The sequence below is a fragment of the Molothrus ater genome, chromosome 1 (assembly GCF_012460135.2).
Source record: "Molothrus ater isolate BHLD 08-10-18 breed brown headed cowbird chromosome 1, BPBGC_Mater_1.1, whole genome shotgun sequence".
In the NCBI taxonomy this organism is placed as follows: Eukaryota; Metazoa; Chordata; class Aves; order Passeriformes; family Icteridae; genus Molothrus; species Molothrus ater.
Window position 1 is genome coordinate 100,522,960 of NC_050478.2, and position 17,836 is coordinate 100,540,795.

Below are 17,836 nucleotides of genomic sequence, written 5' to 3' on the forward strand. Positions count from 1 at the left end.
CTTTAACACAAGAAAAAAAAAAAAGAAAAAAGAAGAAGAAGGAAAAAAGGAAATGTGATGTGCTTTAAGAAATGAGTGAAGCAAGATTTTGTACAAAGACAGGAGATGCAGAGAACAAGAGAAGACCCAGATTTGAGACCTAGTGAATGAGAGAGGAACAGGAAAGGTTTTAAACTGCCACTGACAAAGGCTTGGAAGACCAGCAGACAATAATCACTGCTTTGGGTCAGTCTTGCTGTGATAGCTGCTCTTCCTGTGGCTGGTGAGTGCATGCTGTTGGTATGGTGTCTGTAAGGTGCAGTCCTGAGGGTGGAATGCTTTTGTCCTGCCTGCGTGCCCTGCAGCTTGATCTGCCAAAAAAACCCAGAAAAATAAAAAAAACCCAAATCACAGAATCACAGACTGGGTTAGGTTGGAAGGGACCACCGTGGGTCATCTGCTCCAACCTCCCTGCTCAATCAGGGCCATCCCAGAGACATGGACAGTATTGTGTCCAGATGGTTCTCAAATATCTCCTGTGAGGGAGACTCCACATCTCTCTGGGTAACGTGTTCCAGTCTGTGGTCACCCCACAGTAAAGAAGTTCCTCCTCATACCCTAGTGGAACTTCCTGCAGGTCAGTTTGTGCCCACTGCCTCTTGTCCTACTGCTTGGCACCACCGAGAAGAGCCTGGCTCCATCCTCTTGGCCACCCTCTCTTTAGATATTTATACATAAAAGGCAAAGCCCAGCAAGAAGCAGCAGCAACAGCAAGCACCCCAGCACCGAGGACACAGTCCCTGCTCCGCGAGGGCAGCAGCATTTCCAGGCACGCTGCTATCTCCTGCCGGGGGGATGTCATGGGACCTGTTATGATGGGGGGAGATGCAGAACCTGCTTTTGCAGAGATCCCTCATTTGGCATGTGTTGGTGTATCCGTGCCATCTGCGGCCGGCAGAGTTCTCGGTATCCCCCGGTCGGTGCCTGTCCGCCACAGAAAGTCACAGAACCTGCTGAGATGGAAGTGACCCAGCAGGACCATCGAGTCCAGCTCCGAGACCTGCGCAGGCCACCCTGAGACTGACACGCACCAACTGAAACTGCGAATAACACAAATGACAACTGGAAACCGGGGTTGTTTTCCCGGGGCCGGAGCAGGCCCGGCCGCCCCGGGCTAGGCAAGAGCTCCGCTCCGCGCCCGGCCCGCAGCGACGGCGGCAGCAGCGCACCCGCACCGCGCGCGGGCGCTCGGCTCTGACGTCCCGCCCATCCCGGCCTATCCCGGGCCCGTCCCGCCTATCCTGGGGCTCACCCCGCCCATCCCGGCCTATCCCGGGCCCGTCCCGCCTATCCGGGGGCTCATCCCGCCCATCCCGGCCTATCCCGGGCCCGTCCCGCCTATCCTGGGGCTCATCCCGCCCATCCCCGCCTATCCCGGGGCCGTCCCGGCCTATCCTGGGGCCCGTCCTGCCTATCCCGGCCTATCCCGGGGCCCGTCCCGCCTATCCCGGGGCCTGTCCCGCCCATCCCCGCCTATCCCGGGGTCGTCCCGGCCTATCCTGGGGCTCATCCCGCCCATCCCGGCCTACCCCGGCGTCCTATCCCGGGCCCGTTCCGGCTTATCCTGGGGCTCATCCCGGCCTACCCCGGCGTCCTCTCCCGGCCTATCCCGCCCGCTGCCCCGGGATAGGCCATGGCCGTGCCCGTCGTACACAGGTGCCTCCAAGTGAGTGCGGCCCCTGCTCCCGGGAGCCCGGCACGGGAGGGCGCCGGAGGCTCGGCTGGGCCGGGTTTGCCCTCGGCGCCGAGCTCAGGCTGAGAACGCAGCGCGGGGTTCGGCGCTGGCCCAGGGCGTCGGGTGTACTCAGTACGCTGTAGGATAAGGCATTACACTTATATGTGTTTGTGTATATATAAATAATAGTTTTGTATATGTACATACATATATAAATATATACACACACATGCACACACATAAATGCTATATATATGCATACCCTGTACTTATATATATATAATATATATAACTATAACTATAAATACAGTTATATGTATTATATATGTGTAATAGATTGCCTTATATATAGCTTTATGTATCATGTATACAACATATATATATTATATATACAGTAATTAATAAATATAAATGCTATATATATATGCATACCCTATAGTTATATATATTATATATATAACTATAAATACATAGTTATATGTATTATATATATGTATATTAGATTGCCTTATATATAGCCTTATGTATTATATATACACACATACACACATGCACACACATAAATACTATATATGCATACCCTGTAGTTATATATATATTATATATAACTATAAATACAGTTATATGTATTACATATGTATAATATATTGCCTTAGATATAGCTTTATATGTTATATATACTATATTTACACACATTAATTTTATATATGCATTAATATATATACATATAATTATATATACAAAATGCATATAGCTATATATTGCCTCATTTTACTATAATATAATATATATTTATAATATACATATAATATATATGAGACTATATACTGCTGGGCAAGGTCCAGCAGACATGCATGCAAGATGTTCAGCCAGTGTGGCTGTCTTTTTGTCTCTGGTGAGGTTAAATCAAAAATAAACACTACCTTGCAGAGCTGGTATTGATAGTTTAGGAATATAACTTGGGTGCTTTGTCCCTGTGTGATTAATTTTAAATGCAAAACCAGTTCCCAACATTCCTTAATGAATTAATGACTTATGAAGTTCTATTAGACACCTTTAATAGATACCTGTTAAAGGAGATTTGTTGTAGTCAAATGTTCATAAAATTTGAAGCCAGTTGTTTTTCCCGCCATTTTCCTTTAGATGCTTCTATGGTTTTGGAAAAATGTAGTAAAGTATTTGGGAGAGGGTTTTAATTTGAAGCATTATCAGCTTAATTAACATTTGATTTGAAAGTGTTCCTTGATTTTTTGTTTTTCAATTCTCTTCCTTTTCAGCTCACTGATGAAAATGAGCAGTTAGTCAAGAAGGTGAAAAAACTACACATAAAAAATAAGGAGTTAGAAAGGAATCTGGGTCAGATCCAAGAACAACTGTATCTGCAGCAGTTAATGCATGTCTGTGGCACAAGCAGAGAGTAAGACTTGTCAAATGTTTCTCTTTTGCATCAAAAGAAGTGCAGCATTTCAGGACTTCTGTTTGCATGTCCTTAAGATGAGCTAGGTATTATCTGCTCTGAGTATGTGGAGGAGTCATCTGTGAACAGGATGGTGGGGTGGAAAATGCTGGGGGCCTGTAGAGGAACAAAGGACATCTGGGGCATCTTGTACAAAATTTATTGTAGTGAAAGAAACAGTTGTCATATCAAAAAGTAATACTCCTGCTTAGCCAGTACACTCTCTCTGTCAAACTACAGAGGCTTTTACACTTTTTCCCAACAAAAAGTAGTGAAGATAAAGACAAATTGATAAAAGTAGTGAGATAAAGATAAATTGAGTAGCATCCATGCTGTTTAAAAGATTTAAAACCTAAGGATCTGAAAAACTTTAGTGCTAATGGTTTGGAGAGTATCCTGCCAGGATTTACACACTGGTTCACAAAAATCTTCCAAGGCTTAAGTTTTGGTGTGTTTGTGAACTGCCTGGAAACCTTTACCATAAAATTAAACTGAAAAGTAACTTGGCCTTTTTCAGTTGCTTTGTTTAATTAAATTAAATTGGTGAAATATGATTTTATGAAGCTGCTGTGTTTGTTTCAATTAAGTGTTCAGGTTCAAACAGAAACCCATTTATGCCATAAGGGTGGAGACAGGAAGGACCTGGTTCTAGAGAGTGACAGTGTCAGGTGAGTTCTTGGAAGCTGCTTCTTCACAGAATTATTCTTTGTAGTGGAGAAAATGTTCATGGTTAAGTCAGTTGTTTTTTTTTAAGCTGTTATGCAAGTGGCTTTCAGCCTTTGAAACCATGGGAAATCATTCACATTTTAAAAATAATTACAAAATCTTGGGTTAAACTTGAAAATAGCACCAAGCAAAGAGCAAACTGGATTTCTTCCTCAAGTAATTCATTGAGAAAAAGTCAATGAGCTAGGACCCTCCTTCATGTGTCTGTGTGCACACATATGATCTTTTTTCAAGATTTTTCAACCTAGAATTTTGTGGTTTCACTTCTATTTTGTGGAACCTTTCTCAGCTCATTTTATATTGCTCACTGTTTTGTGCATATAAAATGTATAGGCTGGTTTTGAAATAAGCTAGAGAAGCAGTTCTACTTTTCAGTCTAATAATTTTAGAGTTGTGCCACTACTTACTGTAGTTTGCCAGTAAGTGATAGAATTAAACTCTTGCAACTGCTTTTCTGATGCAAAAGCTACAATTTGGTCTTTAAGAAAAAATATACTGGAACATTTTAACAACTAGGCAAGCTATGTAAAACATTGCTCCATCCCTCTGTGACTTGATTGTTAAATTGTAAAATTCTAGGCTGCTCACCCCTTCAAAGGCTGCTTTTTGTCCACTTACATAAATGTGGATCTTACACAGATCTCTGCTGCTCTTTGGCCAAGTGCCCTGATTTTAGTGTTTTTAGGTGGCTGTACGTGGCTGGTTTTTTTTTTTTTTTAATATGTTTACAGTGTTCCAGGTTCTCTTTGCAAGCTGTGTAGTTATATAGGAAGGCTGGGTGACTGGCTCTGGGCTCAAACTGAGTTCCTGGTTAGGTGCTCATGTAGAAGAAGTCCAAATTAGTCTTTGAATTGAGTGCTGTACCTGCCTTGTGCTACATTGCATCTAGATAACCCGACCTAGCTTTTTTTCCTAGCATATGTTTGTGTGTTCTTTCACAAAGCTGTGCTGTGCTACAGTATTGCTCATCCTGCTTGTGGTGTGCAGTCATGACTTATTATGAATGGCAGCTCTTACTGTAATTCCTAAAAAAAATAGGAACAATGTCTGCTCATGTCCATCAGCTAAATTGTGGGCCTTGTGTATGTTGGCTATGAAATATAGTAGGAAATTAGTACAGCAGAACAAGATGCAAAATAATATCAGAGGGAAAGCTAATAACCCTAATCTGTTTATTTGACATTTATTTTACCCACTCACTTTCACATAGATTTCATTCACTCATATCCTCACACCCACACACTTGGAAGCAATGAGATGTTTTGTGCAACACAGAGAGCTGGGAGCTGCCTCATGTGTCCTCATCATGGGTTCTTGATTGGTGCTGGAAAAACTTTTTAAAATCCTTTAGGAGTATCCTTTTGCTATTCCTGTTGTGCTAATGGGGAGAGGAATGCTGTGTGTGACAGGGGCAAAGTCACTGCCAGCCTCCTGTTGCTGCTGTCTTCCCTCAAAGAGTGATTTGCACTCAGGTTTAATCAGAGTGTGGCCATGTGTGCTGGTCAAAAACAATGGGATCCTCAGTCTGGCTGAGTAAAAAGGGTTCTTTGCCATCCCTACAGACCATTCTTTTAACTTGCTTTGCTGTTATTTTCTGGTGCTGTCTCTTTCTGTGTTGACAGTCACATTTCATTCACTGCCATCTTGAATATTTCTGTTAGGAGTCTCTGCAGCACAGCTACAGGTCAAGTGATCTCTGTGGGGCATATCTAATACTTTTACCATAAACGATGCCACATTTTGTTGTCTTTCATGTTTTACAGCAGTTTATGCATTTCTGTTTTAGACTACTTCAGATGTATAATGAACTACAGAAGCGTTATGTTAAAGAAACCAAAACAAACAAGGAGCAAAGTGAAGCCATTAAAAATCTCACTGTAAGTAGAATTTGTTGGAGCTGGTATCAAACAGCCAAACATAAGCTTTTAGGGAGACTGGAAAGTAATTCTTACATTTGTGAAACGAGACCATGCTTTTCTTTTTATACTTAGTTTCCCATGACAGGGATACTGGAGCGTAGCCTGCAGTTCCCTTTAAAAGCAGACTCTGTCATTGGTGTGTCTGTAGCAGAAAGATGTCTCCCCTTCCCTTGTTTTTTTCTTTACTCATCCACCTACCCCTCCTTCCAACTGGATATGCACCTTGAGGCCTCTTTTGCACCAGCCCTGGTGTTTTTCTGCATGTGTCATGAGCTGATTTTTCTCAGAAGTTCAGCAGAAGGTAAACCAGATGAAGACAAAGAGTGTTCTTTTGGATAGCAAGGTCTGTGGCCCTGCTGTGCAAAGAGTCTGGCATCATAACTGGAGTGAAGGTGGGGTTGTGTGGTCAGGAGCAGTTCTAGAAACTTCAAGAAGGTATTGCCTCTTCAGGCATGGATCGAGCATTGCAGCTCACCAGTCTAATTTCTTCATCTGCGCTTTGCTTTTTTTTCCTTTCAGACTCTTTGGGTGAATGTAGTTTTTAAACCAGCAATTGAAAGCTCTAGGTTTGCATTTGGGAAATGTTTCCAGTTGTATTCAGTTGAACTGTGCTTTTTCTATGCATTTAAAAAAGATTTTCTTGACAGATTAAAATTAATGAGCTAGAGCATAATCTTCAAGAGCAGAGGCAAAGAATTGAGCGACTGGAATGTAAAAAGGTTTCTTGGAAAACTAGTGCTGTTTCTAGAAAACGAAGTCAAACCCCAGAGGGAGGAGTAGCTTCTCACAAGGACATTTCTGCAGAGAAGGAAGCCTGTTGCAGTAGATATTTAGGTAATGGTACAGTTAATTCTGATGATGTTCCTTCCAGTATGCCCAGCAGAGAGAATGCATTTTATTTCTGATCGAGAAACAGATACTCCAGGCTATTTCTTCTCCTTCAACCAGCAATATCTAAAATGTTTTTTTCATTTTTGAAAACTAGTTGTGTAAAAATGGCATTTTATAATCTAGGATTCCTCCTTGCACTTGTTTGTGATAAAATGTTTGCTGTTTTCTCTTTTTCTGAAACAGATCTGTTGTTGTAATCAGAGGTGGGAGTGCTGGCTGTATTTAGTGCTGGTATTTATTCTAGTAAGATGTATCTGTGCAGATCTCTTAGTAATAGTGTTTGCAGCACCAGCCTTTGGTTTTCAGACACTGAGTCACAGAATAACCTGGTTTTAGCCTTAAAACGTTGGACAAGCCTGGACAGTGCTGGTTTCAGTACGTTCTTCCATTCATAAGTTAATCCAGAATTTAAGGTGTGATCCTCTTCCATTTCAAAGCAGAGAAAAGAGATGGATGAGATCATATAATGTAGGCATATTTTTCAGGAAATGTGTAGCAGCAAGGGGTGATGTGACCCTCTCATGAGCCAGAAAAAGATAATCAAAGCATGTGATGTGTGTTTTGTGGATTGTAAAATTATTTGTAAAATAATTCCACATCTAAGAATCTGGCAGATCCAGATTATCCAACTGGCAGATCCTGATATCTTTCACAGGGATATGCAGGGCCAGTTCTTAAGAACAAATCACTGTATGAAAAAGGTACTTAAGAAGCTGAACTATAATTTTCTAATATCACAAAAGGTAGGCAGCTCTTTAGCTGTAATATGATTCATATGAGGGGGAGGTTGACTGTAATGGTTGAACTCTACATTTTTTCATTTGAATATAGAGCTATTGTTGAAGGAGATTAAAAAGCTGAAGAAAGAAAATGGAAAGTTGTCTGCAGAAAAGAGAGCACTAAAAAATGAATTAGCTGGATTAGACAAGGTAATTTATTTTAAGACAAGCTTAACAGTAGGTGATTTTTGAAAAACTAAACTTTTCTGCCTGAGCTGAAACTTCTTTAGGCTGAACATATGTTGCTATAAAGTAGAATAGATAAAGAAACCAGTGTATGGCATTCTGAGAGAGATGGAAATGAGTGACTCCTTGAAACATTCATGTCCTGAAGGGCCACTCAGCTAAGGGAGACTATTTTCTCTTGAACTTAAGCATGTCAAAGTTGACATGCCTCTGACAGAACTCCAAGTTTAGGGAGGGCAGAGGCTTGGGATTTTTTGTTAGATCTATAGGTGTAAAAATTGAAAATGTGAACATTTGGTAATTCTTTAAGTTATGTAACAAGATGCTGAGCTCTTACCTAACTATAGAAGACTCAGTTTAATGTAGTGACATAAGGTTTTATTTTCAGCAGCAAATTGTTTAAGCTGATTTTTGCTTGTTCCTCAAGTCTTTTTGTTTTGTTGTTGTGGATTTTTTTAAAAAATAATCTCTTTTCTTACCTTGCAGTCCTTTCTCCCAAACTAAATAACATTATGGTATTAATTGCAGGGGTAACAGTAAAAGAGGGTGGTAGTTCATTGGATGTGTAACTTGCAGAACACTAAGCCAGGGTGAGTTCTAGATCCCTGTGTTTGGGAATCAGGGACAATGTGTGGCTGAGAGCTTCATCTTGCAAGAGAGATACATAAACTTGAGGTTGTGGCTTTTTAGCAGTGGTCCTTTTTTAAGGTAGTTTTAAGTTGCTGTGTTATATGTATGTAGCTGTTCATTTAAAAATGCTGGAAGAATAGAGAGGAGAATGTCTACTGTCAAATGTAGATGGTTACAGGTAGATACATTGTTATTTCAGTAGCTGGAACATTCAAGGATTGGTGAAAGGAAGTCTTGGGTGATTATACTCTTCTGTCCATGTGTTTCCCAACGATTTCTGACTTACAAGAGTCAGAATGTGACATTATTCCCTTGTCATATTGGACCATCATTTTGTAGCTGTCTGGTAAATCCATATTTTTTCCTTTTTAAAACTGATTTTTCCTATTACTAGTCTGTGTTCCAGCCTCTAACATAACTTGAACTCTGCTTGTGTGTTCAGGGCAGAAATTACTAAATTATTGCCTAAGGTTGTAGTTGATTGCTGTATCTCACCATAGCTGTGTTTGCATAACTCAGCCATACACTGGTAAAAACACAGAAAGTGTCTTGGAATAACTGAACTCCTGACTAGATCTTACTGAGAATGTCTTTGAAAAAACAGTTTAAGGTGAATATTTCTGGGTTTTTCTAGGATTTTTTTGAAGAGGTAGAAGATCTAAAACATGCTGTACAGGAATCCGTGAAACTCAACAATGAGTATGAAAAGTGCTTGAAACAAATCAGTGTAATGTATGGACTTCCTTTTACTGCACATTTGTAACTACTGGGTAATTTAATACCAGGTAGAATTTCTATATGTTTTTTATAATTATTGCAACATTTAAACCTACCATTGCTTAAGTGGTACCATAGTTTGATAATACAGATTCAGTAATGTGATTTCATTATGACAAGTGCTTGGAAATGTTGTATTTCGTGACCTTGATTTTGTTTGTTTGTATATATATTTAAATAAACTGTGATCTGCATAACTTCAGCTAAGTTTCAAACCCATCTCTTTCACACTTGCAGAATATATTCTGGTTATGGGTGTGTATGGGAATAAAATGAAATTGTTGTATTTTTCAGAATTTCCCAATTTATCCTTTTCTGTAAGCTACATAAAATCAAAGTGTCTGTGTAGATTTGTCAGTCTGCATGAATTTCAGCACTAAGGATGTGCTAATGCAAACAGAAATTAATTATATCATTAAGTTATTGCAGACGGGTTTCTTAAAGGAAAAATGCTAAATCGCCGCTTGGAATTTTTCCTCAATCCCAATAATAAGTGAAAAATTGTGGATGAAGGAAGGATTTAGTGTTCAGAATTGGAAAGTGTATTCAGAGCATTTTGCATCATCAAAAGAAGAATTCCTCAGAAGCTCTTTTGATTCAAGAGCTTGAAGAACTCTGGTATTTGAAGAGCTGAAAAGGAAAGTGGGAATGCACAAAGTCACAGTCCATGAGGCAGAAATATTGTGTTGCTTCAGGGATGGTGAGCAGGGAATGAAAAGAGACAACTCCCAGTTACAGGTGTAGCTTGCAGAACCTTGGGAGATTTGAATCTCAGCCTGTTTGTAATGACATGCCACAAAAGTTTAACATAGTTACATTGCAGAACTATGTTTTTCTGAAAGGTGTAGATCTCTACCTTTGTGATATTGTGGTGGTAGAGTTGAGTGAAAAGTGCTTAGGGTAGAAAGACTTAGCTTGCTAATAAACTAATACAGCTTCTTTAGCTTCATAAAAATACATGGACACTCCTGAGGGATAGGACTAGGAGTAGGATTTCTTAAGACTCTCTGGTCCCACTTGGTTTGTTAGGAGAGTTTTGTGCAGTTGTAATTTAATAAAGAAATTTGCCTCAAAGCATGTGCAGTGTTCAGAGTTGCATATTCACCAAGTGATAGGGTAAAGCTCCAGAACTCCTTGTGCCTGCTCTGGCTATAGACCACTGTGTTCCCTTGCTTCGTTCTTGGCTCGTTGTAAATAAAAGCTGGATAATGTTCTGAACAAGAGATGGAAAAAGGAAACAAAAGAGGAGCAAATCTGTGTTGCCAGTAAACCTCGTGGAAAAAATAAGGAGCATAGCAAGTATAACAGAAAATTATGAGTGCAAAATGTTTGTAACATTCACTAATGAGTAAAATAAACGTGGATGCTGGAGAAGGAAGCAGTGCCAGTTACTGGAGTCTTTTTCCCCACAGTGTTGAGGTTTAAAGTTACACTTCCAGCGTGTTTAAACTTTGGTCCCGTTGTTAAATGATTCAGTAATTGTCCTCGTCCATAGGCTGATTTTTAAAGGTCGTGCAGAACAAGAAACAGTGAGAAATCCCCCAGTCTTTTCTCATAACTAAAGTCTCCCGGCTCTGGTGGGGAAATCTGCTCTGATGAGAATAATGAGCCCTGTGCGGGGGAGCCGCAGCTCCACCCGGCAGCGGCTGTGCAGCCCCGGCGGGGTCAGCTGGGATGGGATATATGGGATGGGATGGGATATATGGGATGGGGGCAGCCCTGGGCTGGCAGGTGGCAGAGCGTGGTGGGCAGGGATTTCTCTCAGCCAGTAGTAGGAGCTGTCTTTCAGCTCGATCTGCATCGCCGACTTTCTATGAGGTTGGGTTCGTTTTTTTTTTTTTTTTTTTTTTTTTTTTTTTATTTCCCTTTCCGCTTTTCCTTTCACTATCAGGAAGGCTGGCGGTGTAGGGTGCAGATGGGGGCACCTCTGGCAAGCTCCACATCTGCGGCACGACTCCCCAGCCAGTGACAATTAGCGGGAGGAGAAACGCGTGTGGAAGTGACCGGCTCGGGGGCACTGATTGATTGTGTCTGTTGCTGCCTGAGACTTTTGAAAATGACAGTTCTGCCTTGAAGATATTTTTATATTCTACTGATTGCAGGTTTGGTTTGTTGGTGTGGGCATCTATTTTTTTTTTTTTTAACTTGAAGATATCAGTTTGCTCTTGAAGCTGTGATTTTCATTTATTTATTTATTTATTTATTTTCTGGATTTATTTTATGGCTAATGTAAGTTAAATAACCTACTGGCATTTTCTGTTCAAATTAATGCTGTTTTTGTTAGACGAGGAGACTGTCTCAGACTACCAAAGTCTACTTCCAAATAAGCACTACTTCCTACTTTGCAGGATAAAGCCTTACAAATTTGTGGATAATAACATTTTGTGGATAAGAATTTGCCTGTCTTTTTGTCCTTGTTGCTGTGCCAGTTAGCAGATACCTCTGCTTTGATCTTTCCTCCGTGTGAGATGTACAAGCAAGGTGTTGTTATTTTATTTGCTAGTTAAAATGCAGGCAAGATGAGTATTAAGCAGGTTAATCAGTCTATATGTGTAGTTCCACATATTGTGGAATTGTGACATTTGGCCAGTGGCTTTTTCCTGCTAAACCAAGTTTAGGTAGAACTGAATTCCATGCAATTAAGTATAAGTCATGCTACTGTTTGATAATGCATATTAGAAATGTTTCATGGTGCAGGCTAGTGGTTCTTTGTCTCAAGTACTTTGTAGTGCTGATATGGGAAGCTTGTGTTTGAGAATAAGTGGCTATTATCAAATAGGGGTTTTGGTTGGAAAAAATATAATAATCATGTGTCAGTATTCACTTTCCATGAGACATAAATCAAATGGGCAGGTTCATAGGACAGTGAAGCAATTCAACTTTGTTCTATGTTCTGCATATAACTAAGGCCAACATTTTAGAAACAATCCAAAACAATTTTGTGTGGATTTGTAATTTTTTCCCAGTTTTCCTGATATGTGGAGTATAAATTTTCAAAGGTACCAAATATTTACAGCTGTAGTCAGATTTAGCTAATTCAGACTTGGTCTGCTAATCACTATGTTGAGTAATTGCTCACATCCTGGGTATTAGTCCTAAATGGGATATTTTTCTAACGTAGAAAGCAAAATTGCAATGCTGTTGTTGGGTGGGGGATCACATTTTGTGGATTTCTCTGGAAGTTCTTCCTGAGCCTGTGAAGCAGCATCTCTATAGGTCCTCTGGAGTTCCTTTACTGTGACCATGCTGCAGAGTTTACCTTTAAAGAGCGAGGCTTTCAGACCTGCAGTGCTCTTCAGACTGACACCCTGAGAGGCTGGACCTGGAAACAGGGATTTCATTGGAAAGCAAGGGCTGGTGCCTCTGTACTCTCAACTGGGATACTCTCTTGTGGGCACTTACCCTGAAAAAGTGTTCCTGCCAAGGGCTTTGGAAGAAACAGAAAAAAACATTCCAGTTTCAAAAGGGGTCAATTCCCTGTTTAGGTTACAAGGTATCCAAGACAGCAGAAAACAGTAAATACAGTGATCTCACCAATTTGGGCTCATTAACTGTTTCTCTACAGCTCCAGTGAAGTTTCATTTTTCTGAGGCTTGGATGTTTCTTGTTTTCCTCTTGTCAGAAATGAAGCAGCATTAGTGAATTACCTGTGTATCTGTGCCTGTGTTCCTGGAATCATTCTGTAAACTTGTCCTGGGCTAGTGAATTGCCCTGGGTTCTTGGAGATTACAATGAACCATGGTAAAGGTGGTAATGCTATTGATTGGGTGTAGCCATGTTCTTCACTTGTGCCAGATGTCCTCTGGGAGTTGTTTAGCCCAGACAAAAGGAGGCTGATGGGAGACTTTATTGCTCTCTACAAGTACTTGAAATTAAGCTGTAGCCAAGGGGGTGTTGGTCTCTTCTGCCAAATAAGTGATGGGACAAGAGGAAGTGGCCCCAAGTTTGCCAGTGGAGGTTTAAATTGGATACCAGGAAAAATTTCTTCACTGAAAGGGTTGTTCTGTATTGGAACAGGCTGCCCAGGGAAGTGGAGGAGTCACAATCCCTGCAGGTATTTAAAAGATGTGTGGATGTGGCACCTAGGCACGTGGTTTAATGGTGGACTTGGCAGTGCTGTGCTAAGGCTTGGACTCAGTCTTGGCGTTCTTTTCCAACCTCACTGATTCTATATGGATCCTAACAGTTTTTTTTTCCTTTGTTGCAGCTGCTGTTCAAGCTAAGCTCTGTCTTTACCCACATTTGACCCCCACTCATAGTGTTTTCACTGTGAAGTTCTTGAAAAAGCATCATGCACCAAGATCCTGGCTGGCTGTAATCTGCTTTCCTTGGTGCTGGTGGGAGTGAGTGCAGTTCTGTGCTCAGCTGGCCTCTGTGTGCCTGGAGGAGAACTTCATTCCTTAGGTCAATTACATATTCTCAAGCCTTTCAGGGTGACAAGAAGCTAACACTGTAAGCCTTACATTGTAGCTTTCCATAGGGAATGCAGACTCAATGAATTTTTTATTTTGTATTTTCTCCACAGGGATTTTGTGCTGACGAAAAGCCCAATGTGATCCTTTGAGTATCCCAAGCTGTTTTCATCTGAGAGGACAACTTGAGCCATTGTCTTATGCTGGTACTGCAATGCTGAGTTCTAGCTCCACTGCTGTGAAGAATCTCCCTCTGAAGAGGAGGCTCTGTTTTCTGCTGAAACTTGTGTGCTTTGTCAGCTCAGTGTTAATATTTTGTGAATTTTTAATTTACTATGCGGTGATATTTCAATGCCGATGGCCAAATGTGAAAGGTGGAGCTCACATGGCTGAAAAAGAAACTTCAGTCCTAAAGGCCATCATTTTAGCTGATACACACCTGCTTGGTGAAATCAAAGGACATTGGCTGGATAAGCTAAGAAGGTAATTATTAATTTTTTTAAATTATCTCTAGCCAGTTTTAGAGTTTTTAATAGTAGCTAATGGAACAATAATTCACTGTTCTATGAAACAGCAATTCATTAGAACTGTAATGAAAAAATAAGCTGGTGTTACTTCTTGCATGTCTTGGTCCTGATTGTATCATGGTGGAATTACCCACCTACTATCCTTACACCTGATTTCTAAGTATTTAATTTGGATTTCATAATATATTTTCATATTTTAGTGTGCAAGAGCAGGTTTGCCATTCCTATCACCAGGATGTGTCTCTATATTCAGAGCTGAGGATCCAGAGGTAAGGCAGTGATAACTGGTTCTGTGTTTTCCTTTCAGAGAATGGCAAATGGAGAGATCTTTTCAAACTGCCTTATGGTTACTGCAGCCAGATATTGTTTTTATTCTGGGAGATGTTTTTGATGAAGGAAAATGGAGCTCACCTCAGGTATGACATCATCAGCTGTCTTGTTTCAAAAAATGAGGATTTCTTGAAGGAAATGGAAGCAGATTAGGTATGCAAAGCTTTGTTTAATGCTGCTACAGTTGTCCTGTTGTTAGTAGTTACTAGCTTTTTCTCTTAGGAGTTGAAATGTTGTGATTCTCCTGCATTTTTGGAAGTACCTTGACAGTTTTATGCCTCCTATAAAACTTATAAAAGACAAACATCTGAGTTTGTGCTTCTGTGTTATAGGCTTGTGATGGGCTGACCCTGGCTGGATGCCTGTGCCCAACAAAGCTGCCCTGTCACTTCCCTCCTTGGCTGGAGAGGGGAGAGAAAATACAAACAGACCTGCCTCCTTTACTGACCTTGGTGTCTTCAGGGCTCTTCCTCTCACAAATTCTCACTCCTCTCTCTGGCTGCAGTTGCAGAGTTTCCTTTCTTTCCACCTCCCTAATTCTGTAATCCCAGAGGCACTGTCAGCCTTGGCCAGCGGTGGGTCCATCTTGGAGCTGGCTGCATCTGCTCTTTAGGACACAGGGCAGGCTTCCACAGAATCCACCCCTTCAGCCCCTACAGTACCAAACCTTACCTTGCAAACCCCCTCCAAAACCTGTGATGCTGTGGAACAGCACCAATTTCTTCTTCTGTTGTTTTCGTGCAGGCCTGGGCAGATGATGTCAGGAGGTTCCAGAAGATGTTCAGGCATTCAGTTTTTACGGAGCTGGTGGTCATCGCTGGGAATCACGACATTGGATTTCATTATGAGTGAGTCTGTTGGTGCCAGGAGCACACAGGTGCCAAGAATGAAGTGCCAGCCTGCCCACAGTAACTGTGCTGGGTCTGAGGCACCTGTTTTGTGCTTATACAGAAAACTTCTTGATCACAATCAAATTAGAAAGGGTCATAATTGAGAGTAAGGCCTGCGCACAGAACAGGTTTATGCTTCTCTGACCATACGAGGGTTGTTCAGAGCTGATCCTTCTGCACTGACATGGAATCCTTGAAGCTGCTTTTCCTTGTATTGAGCCTCCTCCTTAGGAAGGCACCTGAGCATATTTGCACTCCCTTTAGCACAGGAGATTGTAAGTGCCCTCACTGTGCTGGTGCTTGCACTGATGGGAGGGGCTGGAGGACACAAGAGGTGTCAGAGCATCCCTGTGAGTTTCCTGAATGATTGTGTGAGCTAGATATTGCAGCAGCAAGCTGCATGAATGGTCAGTAAACTGTAAAGCAACTGGGTCAGCTGAGTTCCAATGGCAATTTCTTACCTCAGTTGTATTTTTGCTTTGTGACACAGAATGACTACTTACAAGGTAAATAGATTTGAAAAGGTTTTCAACTTTACTTCAGGAAAGCTGATAACTCGGAAAGGAATAAAGTGAGTATATTTAATTTTTTTCTAATGAAATAGTATGGGAATTCTTCACTTAGGGCCTTTTTTTTAATCACCTACCTTATGATGTGTTAAACCCCAAACACCTTGTACAAACCTGTAGTTTTATATGGACAGGAAGCTGTACTTAGAGCTGTGTAAAGTGTAACAATTTCCTTTTAAATGGAAAAGTACTGTGGAGTCAGAATCCATTCGTCTGGTGTGCCTTTATCCTTCCTTGCAGCTGCTAATGAGCCATGGCTGTAAACATAGCAGGATAAAGAAACATGAACCAACCCCCTCTGTGTTTACAAATCAGGAGTTCCATTAATTTTAATAACTTCTTTGGTCTGCAGAGCTTAACCCTTGTTTGAGGAATTGAGGGATACAGCAGCTGTGTGTCTGCAGTTGTTCCACAAGGTGGGGTAGTAATGCTCGAGCTGCTTTTGGCTTTGAGCAGACCTCGATGCAGTTCGTTCGTTCTCACAGCTGTGTCCCCGTGGCTGCACTTGGCTGCTGGGTGCTCTGGTACCTCCAGACACCGTGCAGGAACCCGAAGAGGGAATGCAATGCTGGGTTTGTGGAAAGGTCTTGAAGCCTCAGATTCAGGAAGGGAAGGCCCATTGCCACTCTGTGTTTGGCACCTGTGCCCTTGGGGTGTACTCACTCGTGGGAACGTGAGATTCAAAACCTACAGGTTCGCACTGGTTCCCTTAATTAAGAAAACATAAAGGTTTAATTAAAAATTCTGAACAGATCTGGAAATAGTTGTGTCTATTTTAGGAAGATCTCTCAGCTTCATGAATGCTCAGTATAGCTGTTGCTTATCATGCAGATGTGGGGTCCTCAAGATATGTATTTCAGCTGTTTAAAAAAATAATTATTAAGGAACATCTCCATGTCTCCTTTGATAAAACAGCACAGCAGAATTCTCCTATGCAGTTGCAGATGGCATGTCTGGTATCCATTAGCTGCAATGAGCTGCACTATTAATATTCCTAAAATAAATATTCCAAAATTATAAACTATTTTACAACAAATCTATGGTATAAAAGCAGCTTAATTTGCTAAAAGAGAATTAATTTTTGTTTTACTATTGACTAGTATCTCTTAAGTGAAGCATTCAGCTTAGTTTTGTTTTTTAAACAGACTGAATTGAACTGGGGATGTATCTCAAGCTGAATGTGTGACTAAATGGGTAGGAATCTTGTGGCAGAACTTGAGTTTATTTGAAATCTAACGGGAAACTTTCTATTAAGAATAAAATCCTGTTTTGTATGTCAGAGACTGCAAAGTACAAAACTAAGCTTGTGCAGGGGAGTCACCCTAATGCAGTGCTGTTGAGCTTTTCAGTTGTTCTGAAGAAATTCAATGTCTCAAATGCTGTCTCTGAGGTCTAAACTGTGTGGGCAGAGAAGCAAGTTCTCCTTTCCCTCAGAATTTAGTTTAGTGATGAACTTCTAACATTCCACTAGGATACAACTTAAGTATCTATTAAAATATAAAAAAATCTTTAGTGTAAGCATGAAGCATAAGCTACATTGTGCAATCTAATCAACAACTGCATAAAGGAGCCAACCAGTCAGAGACATGGCTGTGGTACAGATACTCAGAGGAGGATTGAACACCTGATTTCAGGAGCGGTTACATTCTGCTGCTTTGTTGAGCTATGTCCAACTCAGGAACACTTGCATTTTATGAGATGAAGTTTATCTTATAAACACACGTGTATGAACAACAAATGCCTTCCTGTCCTCCCCACTTCTCTTTGTCCACCCCCTGGTATTTTCCAGCTTTGTCCTAGTGAACAGTGTAGCAATGGAGGGTGATGGCTGTGCTGTCTGCAGTACCACAGAGGCAAAACTTGTGGCACTTTCTCACAAACTGAATTGCTCCCAGCAGGTAAGAGATTATTGAACTTCTGATTACAGCCAGAGACTCCTCTGCCACAATGGGATTGCTGATACTGTAGCACAGCCAGGATACAACCAGACTGTCCCGAAAAAATCTGCTTCCAATTCACAGTGCAACTTG

At 41.2% G+C, this 17,836-nt stretch overlaps 2 protein-coding genes across 6 annotated transcripts in view; both read left to right on the forward strand.

Moving 5' to 3' along the window:
- MPPE1 (metallophosphoesterase 1) overlaps positions 1-17,836 on the forward strand; it is a 30,155-nt gene that overhangs the window by 8,433 nt on the left and 3,886 nt on the right. Inside the window, exons 1-7 of one of the 4 annotated variants that reach the window (XM_054514178.1) lie at positions 10,964-11,180; positions 13,286-13,482; positions 13,604-13,973; positions 14,325-14,433; positions 15,092-15,195; positions 15,728-15,808; positions 17,596-17,704. In XM_054514178.1, the coding sequence (XP_054370153.1) occupies positions 13,705-13,973; positions 14,325-14,433; positions 15,092-15,195; positions 15,728-15,808; positions 17,596-17,704 (672 nt within the window). In that variant the 5' untranslated portion in view covers positions 10,964-11,180; positions 13,286-13,482; positions 13,604-13,704. Of the gene's footprint in view, positions 1-10,872; positions 10,897-10,963; positions 11,181-13,285; positions 13,483-13,603; positions 13,974-14,324; positions 14,434-15,091; positions 15,196-15,727; positions 15,809-17,595; positions 17,705-17,836 lie in introns of those variants that run through there. The other 3 variants (XM_036404470.2, XM_036404466.2, XM_036404468.2) reach the window with 3 other exon arrangements.
- On the forward strand, positions 1,570-9,280 carry LOC118700123 (centrosomal protein of 290 kDa-like). Of its 2 annotated transcripts, none has more exons than XM_036404472.1 (7): positions 1,570-1,705; positions 2,992-3,131; positions 3,758-3,838; positions 5,683-5,773; positions 6,463-6,649; positions 7,538-7,635; positions 8,936-9,280. In XM_036404472.1, the coding sequence occupies exons 1-7, from the start codon at positions 1,673-1,675 to the stop codon at positions 9,062-9,064; spliced, it is 759 nt and encodes a 252-aa protein (XP_036260365.1). In that variant the 5' UTR covers positions 1,570-1,672; the 3' UTR covers positions 9,065-9,280. The 2 variants fall into 2 exon arrangements, with proteins under 2 accessions (XP_036260365.1, XP_036260366.1); XM_036404473.1 differs by lacking the exon at positions 8,936-9,280 and adding an exon at positions 8,200-8,216.